At 46.5% G+C, this 9,562-nt stretch overlaps 1 protein-coding gene across 1 annotated transcript; it reads right to left on the bottom strand.

The window, feature by feature from the left end:
• Positions 1 to 421: 421 nt before the first annotated feature.
• On the bottom strand, positions 422 to 6,424 carry POLR1G (RNA polymerase I subunit G). Its single transcript, XM_061550094.1, has 3 exons — positions 6,252 to 6,424; positions 3,496 to 3,640; positions 422 to 2,137 (listed from the first exon to the last, which is right to left on the bottom strand). The coding sequence occupies exons 1-3, from the start codon at positions 6,310 to 6,312 to the stop codon at positions 634 to 636; spliced, it is 1,710 nt and encodes a 569-aa protein (XP_061406078.1). The 5' UTR covers positions 6,313 to 6,424; the 3' UTR covers positions 422 to 633.
• Between the last annotated feature and the right edge of the window lie 3,138 nt (positions 6,425 to 9,562).

Genomic DNA, 9,562 nt, shown 5'->3' with positions numbered 1-9,562 from the left:
CATCAGCCTCTTTTGTAGGACAATAGCAGGACAATGAACCATCCCCACGCCTGCCGTGCCCGCTCGTCCCACGCTGTTATCCCGTGTTAACAAAATCAACATCAACACGGACGCCGTGTTGATGGTGAAACTAGAAGGCACGTTTGTGCAGTTTTACGTCGCGAAATGGGCTCGGGACCCTGTGGATTTCCCCGACATCAGCCATATGGCGCAAAGCATTAAAGTTAAGGTCAGAGCAGATATAACGTAAAGCTGAACTGGAGGCACCAGTCCCTAGCCGTCCATGCAGACCTTTCATTTATGTTTACAACGGGAGCAAAACTTCACATTTCGAAAGTGAAATAAAACGTTGACATTTTAACAGTGCACGCTTTAGCGGCATATTAATATTGACGAACTTGCCCGCACTTGTAGAGGCAGGTTCATTACAATTGTTTATTACAACCTGGGAAAAATAAAAGAGAACAAACATAAACTTGAGATGTTAGACACCATGTTTGGGTCGGCCCAAGTTATGCACTGCATCTAAGCTCTGCCGCTGCGATGTTATTCCTGAACACAGGTCATTATAACATCCACTTTTATCACGGGTGACAAACATGATTCACATTTAAAAACGAAATAAACGACCACTCATTTCTTCCTCTTCTTCTTGTGAACACGTTCACCGACATCGGCATCTGGAATTTCCTCCTCCGACTGTTTGTGTTTAGACCTCTTCTTCGAAGCGTGTTCATCCACAGCGGCTGCATCGCTCGGAGGCTCCTCTCTCTTCACCGCCACGTGCTTCTCCTCCTCCTCTTCCTTCATTTTCTTCTTCTTCTTTTTCTTCTTCCGAGCCTCTTTCTCGTCTTCTCGTTTGACCGGATTCGGCTCCGTGTCGTCAACGGCTACGTCCGCCACTTCGACGTCTGCCGCGCCTGCGTCGCCCGCCACCGCACCGCGACTGCTCGTCGTCCCCGCAGCCAAGTGCCCCTCTCCCCCCGCATCGTCCGCATCGTCCGCGTCCTTATCTCGCCGTTTCTTTTTCTTCCTCCGAACGGAAGGCTCATTCTGCTCCGCTTCTGCCTTGGGAACTACGCAGGGATACGCCGAGGGAGAGGCGGCCTCCTCCTTTATCAGATCCCACGATTCCATCTCCGTTTTCACTTCTACGCCGTCATCGGCCTCGTTTTTGATCAAGTCCGCTGCACAAACTCCCTCCCCCACGGCCGTTTTCTCCTTGTCTCTGCTCTTTTTCTTCTTTTTCCTGGAACGAGACTCAGTCGATCCCTGCTCGATCTCCACTGCTGCACACGCACCTTCTGACAATTCGCTCATCTCCACAGCTGCCAGTGGTGCCACTTCCTTCCTATCCTTTTTGCTTTTCTTTTTCTTCTTCTTAGGTTTAAGCTCCTCCTTCCCTCCCTCCTCGCTCTCTCCTGACGCGTCCTGCAGACGTAGCAACGACGACTCGGTTCCACCGCTTCTCGTTGCTGCTTCTGGACTCTCCTCATTACCGTTACGTTCTTCCGCGCCCTCTTCTTTGACCCGCACCGTCAAATTTCTGCCGTCGACAACCACTGGAGCCGCCACCTCCCGGTCCTTCTCTCTGTTTTTCTTTTTCTTTTTCCTGCCGTGAGCCTTGCCGTCGCCCTCATCGGGTTCCACTTTCACCTGCACAGCGAGTGGTGCGGCCGGCACAGTCTCATCCCTAGATTTTGCACGTGATTTTTTGTCCTTTGCCCGTTTGCACCCATCGGGTTCATCCTTGACCACCAATTCAGGCTCGACGGCCAATTTACTTTTTTTCCGAGTAGTTTCTTTTCTGTCCGCAACGTGCTCCTGAGCGCCGGCTGGCTGGCTGTATCCGAAGGGCTTAAACCTCTGCCGGAGACCCTCAGGGATGCTCGGCGGAGGAGGAACAGGAACCGGATGAATCTTTCCACTGCCATTTGCCATCCCAACTGCCTCCTCGGTGACGGAGATCATTCCCTTCAACACTGGAGCCCACTGCAAGTTGCCTCCCTTCTCCATAGGCAGCACCACGCCCGTCTTGGGCATCTCTCGACAGCTGCTCATGATTCTGTAGTGCTTGTTCTCCTTGTCCGAAGTCACGCGTTCGAATCCCTCCAGCGGGATCGTCATACCTGTCAAACTAGAAAACACGTTTGTGTTAGTTTTCTGGATTGTTGATTGGCCGCAACTATTGATTGAGTTTTCATCACAAAGCACGACGCTCATTGCATTGCTTGATATCAGCTACGTTCAGGAACTGAAGGTTTCGAAGCGAGACGTCGGACATCACGGTGAACGACATGCAGTACAACACGAAAAGATATCAGCGAGCTTTACAGCGCAACCACAAAAATAACTAAAGCTATGGTATAACATTGTCTGCATTATAAATTCACATGCAAGGAAGTGCATTTTTAAGTGTAGCAGTAACCTGAATATGGGAACCATGCCAGGATTATCTGAAGCTTATTAAGTGTGTAACACTCATCACATTTTTCTCAATTAAAATCGATTCTCATACTGGAAAGACACATTAAATAGTGCCCCCCTAGAATGGATTACTCACAGGTCATGCCAATTGTAAATATAAAGTTGTATTTCGGCCAACAGCGTGGAGAAGTGCACAGACAAGACGGAACAAGAGATACTGAAAATGGGACCAAAAGGAATGGATGCCTCTGGAATCGAATTCCAACCCCGATTCATACAAAAATGAGAATCTACACTCGTAAAGCACTGGAGGTCTGAAAGTGCTGTACAGAAGTACAAGTATGAATATAAAAATGCATAATGAAACAAAAACTGTAAAAATCTAATAAAAGCACGCAGGCTAGTGATAAGAACACCAAATAAAAGAAACACCCCAACGGCAATATATATTCATATACATTTTTTTGGGTTAGATCACGTGAATATAAATGTGTTGTTAAACCCACCACAGCCAATTAGTAAGGTTTGTCACATAAACAAAACATGCCAATTCATAACTAGTTCAGTGAACCCACAACATTTACAATTCGAGTACGACGTTTCGCCGTTGATTACGACTAGCATCATCAGGTGACACATTTATATTTACACGATCTAAACCAAAAAAAAATTATTATGGATATATATGTAAAGCAAGTGAAAAGATATTCTTGGTTCTTTCGGTAAAGTCACGTAGAAGGGAAATAATAAAATAATATAATATAAAACAATACAAAATTCTCACGGCGTTTCGACTGCAACACAAGCAATCATCATTAGGTGTGAAATCTACAGCAAGAAAATTTGAAAAAAGTGGCGGTTCTTGCTTTGGATTTCACACCTGATGATGATTGCTTGTGTTGCAGTCGAAACGTCGTGAGAATTTTTTATTGTTTTATATTTATATTATTTTATTATTTCCCTTCTACATGACTTTACCGAAAGAACCAAGAATATGAATCCCTGCAGTCACGAAAGCTTTAAAACAAAAGTGAAAAGATGTTTAAGAAGAGAATTGCTGATGCTTACCACTGTGGAGAGAAGTCTGTCGGTGCCTGGATGAGCCATATTTCAGTGGACGAGGCCTTGGCACTTTCTACCGTGAGACCGCCGAGTGGAATGTAAGCACCCTGCTCGAAATCCGGAGGGCACTCAAACACTTTGCTTGAGATTTCTGTAAAAAAACGTTAATACACATTGCACTTGTACATGCCGTTTTTAAATCCACTGCTGGATGGGTGTATGCTGAACATCTTTTGCACCGTATCAATCGTTGGCTCGAGTGATAATTAATTAAACTGTGCTCGTACAGCTGCGCACATACAACAATAATGTCCCTTGAGTAGCCCTCATTGTTATATTTATTACAACAGTTCACCTGGACAATTTTTTGTGTATGTTGAACTTATTTCGTGCCGTACGTAGCCAACCGTGCTAATCGGAGGTGTGAAGGAAGGATATGAAATTCAACACAACATGCAGTTCTAAAGAAATTCGTTTAAAATCTAAATTTTAAATTGCATAGCTGCAATGGCTACCGAATATCGGAAGGAAGAGCGCGTTCCAGACGGCCGTGCTGTGTGGGTGACTAATTATTTGACCAGGCTGGACAATGTGGGTTGATGCAGGTGGGGAGCACGGACGTAGGGTGCGTGGCAAAGTACAATTATTTTTTTGTGCGCTCTGTTGCAGTGCCCTCTGCCGACAGCTGTCATCTGTGCACAAACGTCGTCGTAAGAAATGCAGATTCAAGTCTTGCAACAGCACATAAAGATAATTTGCTGTCCGTGAGAATTATTTGCGCCGCGATGAGATGCGACATCTGGCAACCCTCCTACTCGTGTTATAAATTAATGTTGTGCATGGTGCTTTTAATACATTACTGTGCCGCAACAATTTTGCCAGTCGCATGGCCAAAATATGCTTGCTGATAATTCTCTGGCGAGACACGCGTGACGTTGCACGCCACCACTAAATTTAAGCTGGCAGTCGCGAGTAAATTGAAACACACCATGGCTACTCTTAAATAAACATGAGATGCGTCCGATCTCGGAAGCTAAGCATGCTTGAGCCTGGATACCGCTTGGATAGTTGATCGCCATCCTTTAACAGAAACACCGCTGTAGTCTCCTGTGAGGTTAGGTGATGGGCAGCAGAGGGCAATGCAGCACGAGGCCTTGCTTTACTGTACTACGCTCCCGTGTCTATGCTCCCCTAACCCACACTGACCATGCTGAAGGATAGTCGTATAAGGCCCCGGCGACAATCCAGCAGCGGATTGAACAGGGTTCTACACGTACCTTGCCCTTAACTAGGCACGAGAGTTGTTCAGTTAACGTTTGGGCTCGGGTTACTGATGCGGTTAGTCCTAAGGGGAGGGGGGGGGAACTCTATTTGGTTGCTTTTGCTCCGATTTATATTTGCCTCATTGTTGTACTTATTGTTTTCTGCTAATCCTTGTCACTTCGGTGGCTCGGGTCAGTCTTGCAAATGGGACCATCCGACGCCTTCTAATTTCTCACCTGGTTAAACGAAATGAACTTGAAACGTATTGTAGAAAGAAGCTTCATGTGACACCATAAACGCAGACACCATCGTGCAAATTCCAAATTTACAGGCGCCAGGGTCGGGATCTAACCCACGACGTCTTGCATACCTGGCGAGGGCATCAACATCTCGCCACCGATATATAATAATGCAGATATAACCACTGCTGAGGACACTGAGAAGTAACATCATCAGATGACCGTAGCCTCTTCCACAGACGACCAACACCGAGGAGGCACTAGAAAAGGAAGTTGTCCAATTCCACATCCAGTATTCAGTGACGGTTCTGATAATTCATCTCCCTCTACAATGATGGAACTCTGTAGGATCCTTTTTATCACCGTCGCCTCTATTTCTGAACTGTAATCCGAACTGCCGCACACCCCCAGAGGAAAGCTATTCATGATATTCCGAAGGGCCTGTGCTGACAGCGTCACAAATGCACTATCATCTGTAAACTGGCAGTCCCGCAGAATGAACATCAGGCAGTCCGGAGAGGTTGACAACTCCACCGTCAGCACGAAATGTGATGTATCGTACTCACATGTCGCCAAGGTTTGTACAGAACAGCTGCGTAGACGGCAAAGAGGGTTTTCGCAAGCACGCATCCTTGCTTTACCCCACGTCTGGCTGGTATGTCTCCGTCAGCTGCCCATCAACACTGATTCTCACTTTCATGTGCTCATGCAACGCCTTAGTGATGTTCAGAAACTTTTGACGAACGACCTCCCGTCTCCTGTACCGATCTTTAGGTATTGAGACATATTCATCTTCCCGCGATCTGTCCCGGTTCTCTGTAAACTACGAGATACTCAGAGAAACTAAGAGATGGCAGGCCTAACCTCAAAACAATTCTACCCACCGGAGTAATCCAATACAAACCACAGACAGCGCGATCCAGAATACGGACGATATAGCAAACTACACTACAGGTTGGTCCAGATGTGTTGTCACCCCCTATTAATTCCATTGCTTATTCATTTCTGTTCACCCCCATTGATATTTTAAAAAAATATTAAGTATTATAGAATTAAACGGGGAGTTATAAGACATCTGCACCACCCTGTAGTCTGCGCTTCAACGCAAGAACAGCAACACTACACGAAGCCTATCTTACGAAGGACATTGGCATTTATCTCAACGCACGTATTGCCACGCCGAGACTCAGAAAATGATCATTCTGGGTACCACACACATCGCATAACCCCCGGTGCGTCGCTCCCCGCTCTTACACTCACCGCCCTCAGCTCGCTCGTTCTCACTGTCGGACACTTTGTGGGTACTGGATCGTCGTTTCATCCTTTCCGCTGGAGTTGTTTCTCTTTCTATCACGCGCAGGCCACGCGAAGCTGTGAGCGAAGCCTTCCCGCACGTGGAGTGCGGAACCACGTGGCGCGCGTAACCCCTGACCCCACCCACCGGTAGGGGTCAAAGGACAAGGTGGGCGATACCATTGGGGATGAAGTGAGAGGGTGGAAATACTGTGAAGCGATATTTTTATTTTATTGTTTTTGTTTCAAAGACAATTGTTTTCTTTTTTTCTCACAGATTACTCTAGTTATAGTGAATAAATGTAATATGGATTAATAACTAAAGCAACTGAAACGGAGATAATTGTTTAACACGTACGGAACAAAAGTGGGATACCCTGTAATCTCGCCTGGCATGTTCATGGGAATCGATTTTCACGATAATTCAATTACTCACTCGATTCATCATAACCCGCATGAAATCGCCAAGTTTGACGAACTATCGCGATCTTCACGATAATTTTCAAGGTCGTAAGTAAACGATCAATAACGACTGGAGCCATAATTACTCATCAATTGAGAAAGTTAGCGCAGCAGATGTGGTTAAACTTTGGGAATCGATTTTGATTGCTTTAATGTGAAACAACGAGTCGATTGTGGAATCGATCCGGTGTCTCCCCCTCGTGGCAGAGCGTGCATAATCATACTCTTAGGTTTTATCGGTAAAGTCACGTCGGTAAAAAATTAAATTAATAGAAACAAAATAAAATAATAAATAACGACGTTTCGGAGGCAACACAAGTCTCCGTCATCAGGTGGAACCGTCACAGCTAGATTTACTGTATTAAGTGAGGCAAACAATTCCAAGATACAAGTTCTTAAATACAACTTCTTGGTTCTTTCGGTAAAGTCACGTAGAATGGAAATAATAAAATAATAAAATAAAACAAAATAATTCTCACGACGTTTCGGCCACAACGCAAGCAGAAGAACATGTCTGTCGAGAAGACAGAGTCTGAATGACTCTGTCTTCTCGACAGACCTGTTCTTCACCTGAGGGAGGGGAGGGTGGGGAGGGGCTGGGTGGGGAGGGTGGAGCTGGGTGGGGAGGGTGGGGAGGGACTGGGTGGGGAGGGTGGGGAGGGGCTGGGTGGGGAGGGTGGAGATGGGTGGGGAGGGTGGGGAGGGACTGGGTGGGGAGGGTGGGGAGGGGCTGGGTGGGGAGGGTGGAGCTGGGTGGGGAGGGTGGGGAGGGACTGGGTGGGGAGGGTGGGGAGGGGCTGGGTGGAGAGGGGAGGGTGGGGAGGGGCTGGGTGGGGAGGGGAGGGTGGGGAGGGACTGGGTGGGGAGGGACTGGGTGGGGAGGGTGGGGAGGAGCTGGGTGGGGAGGGGCTGGGTGGGGAGGGTGGGAAGGGGCTGGGTGGGGGGTGGGAGGGGTGGGGCTGGGTGGGGGGTGGGAAGGGTGGAGCTGAGTGGAGAGGGGCTGGCCACCCCGTGGTGCCCTTATAAAACTCAACGTTCAACCTACTCATGCCGTCTTGTGCCCGCCCTCACAGTCGGGCATATTTGCGGAATACACCACGCCGCGGTTGACCCTGGCCATTGACCGAGCAACACAACGTTCCTACCAGCTCCCTCCGCAGGAGGAATGTGCTTCGTATCCAGAGCCAGGAGCGTCCTGGCTGAGCGGCGTTGCTCCGTAGCTGCACCGACGTTCCGTCTGGAACTCTCTCTCCCACTGCCACACAAGGGCAGCTTCATCCAAGCACCATCCACCTTCAAACATCAATTCAAGGCTTAAAGCTTTCGTGACTGCAGGAATTCATATTCTTTGGGTGTTTCGGTAAAGTCACGTAGATAGGTTGAAAGAAAAAAACTAAAAACTACGACGTTTCGATCGCAATACAAGCGTTCGTCTATGTACGTGACTTTACCGAACGACCCAAAGAATATAAATTCAAGGCTCACCTGTCCAGGCTCTCTCCTGTCCAGGCTCTCTCCTGTCCAGGCTCTCTCCTGTCCAGGCTCTCTCCTGTCCAGGCTCTCTCCTGTCCAGGCTCTCTCCTGTCCAGGCTCTCTCCTGTCCAGGCTCTCTCCTGTCCAGGCTCTCTCCTGTCCAGGCTCTCTCCTGTCCAGGCTCACTTGTATAGGTTCACATGTTCAGGCTCACATGTTTGGGCGGACCTATCCCGGTTGGAATACAAGGGACTTTTGAGCATTGATTCCGCGCCCAAGTTCTCGGTCGAACAATGCATTCAATGTGTGCGAGATTTGCAGCAGTAAATAATTATCTTCATGATTATTATAATATCCTGATATGATTTTCTGTGGTAGTGTACCAAAGTGGCACACCCAGCAAAATATTTCACGTGCTAAATTGTAAACAATTCAAAATTTCTTGCTGTGGATTTCACACCTGATGATGATTGCTTGTGTTGCAGTCGAAACGTCGTGATAATTTGTATTGTTTTATATTCATATTATTTTATTATTTCCCTTCTACATGACTTTACCGAAAGAACCAATAATATGAATCCCTGTAGTCACGAAAACTTTTAATAAAAATTCTATTCAAAGTACTTTCCTGAATTTTTGCCAGGAAACTACTGGCAGAAATTATACTGTCCTATGGTGGGCGTAAGTCTTTATCCACATGGCAATCATCGTTAATTAACCTCCTTGATAGGAATACTGAGCTGAGTGAATCCCACAGCCAGGATTTTCACTCGCAATCTTCCGATTGGGAGCTGCTGTCCCCACTGCTGAGCAACCAGGCCAGTGAAATTGTTCCCACTCGAATAGAAAGTCAACTCAATTAATGAAATAAAATAAAATGTATTGCATATACATTCGTTTTTTTTCCTTTTACAAGGTGATCTGTTTATAGATACCCTGCTGACATCTAATGTCTCTTCTAAGTCTCTTCTCAACGGCTGTTTGAACATTGTGAACGCCATGCCCCCGTGTCTTAGAGGAGAGTGTTGAACGATTTGTGGGAGATATTCAGAATATTTAAAATAACATGCTGTTTTCTCTGTTCGACTTTATTACTATTTTAGCAGAGGGAATATAATATATATTTTAAATGCATGTAAATAAAATGAAAACTGTACATCTATGATTAAGAATTATTTATTTACATGTATGAATACGTCTCAGAAATGCCCTTTGACCTACAACGGCTGTCTAAACATACTAGGAAGGCAACCCCCCCCCCCCCCTCACATGTAATGTTATATAACATTTCGATTATAAATGTAATACTCTCTTTACAAAACTCTAACCTGAAACATGGTAAG

The sequence above is a fragment of the Lethenteron reissneri genome, chromosome 11, assembly GCF_015708825.2.
Source record: "Lethenteron reissneri isolate LAM-NWPU_2019-01 chromosome 11, ASM1570882v1, whole genome shotgun sequence".
Taxonomy (NCBI): Eukaryota; Metazoa; Chordata; class Hyperoartia; order Petromyzontiformes; family Petromyzontidae; genus Lethenteron; species Lethenteron reissneri.
The sequence above is the reverse complement of the archived record's forward strand: the minus strand, read 5'-3'. Positions and strand labels throughout refer to the sequence as shown.

Excerpts from the sequence above, each read along its gene's own strand:
- POLR1G (XM_061550094.1), bottom strand. The coding sequence starts at position 6,312 with ATGAAACGACGATCCAGTACCCACAAAGTGTCCGACAGTGAGAACGAG. Across the intron at positions 3,641-6,251 it reads GAACGAGCGAGCTGAGGGCG|AAATCTCAAGCAAAGTGTTT; the intron begins GTGAGTGTAAGA and ends GTTTTTTTACAG. Across the intron at positions 2,138-3,495 it reads ACAGACTTCTCTCCACAGTG|TTTGACAGGTATGACGATCC; the intron begins GTAAGCATCAGC and ends CGTGTTTTCTAG.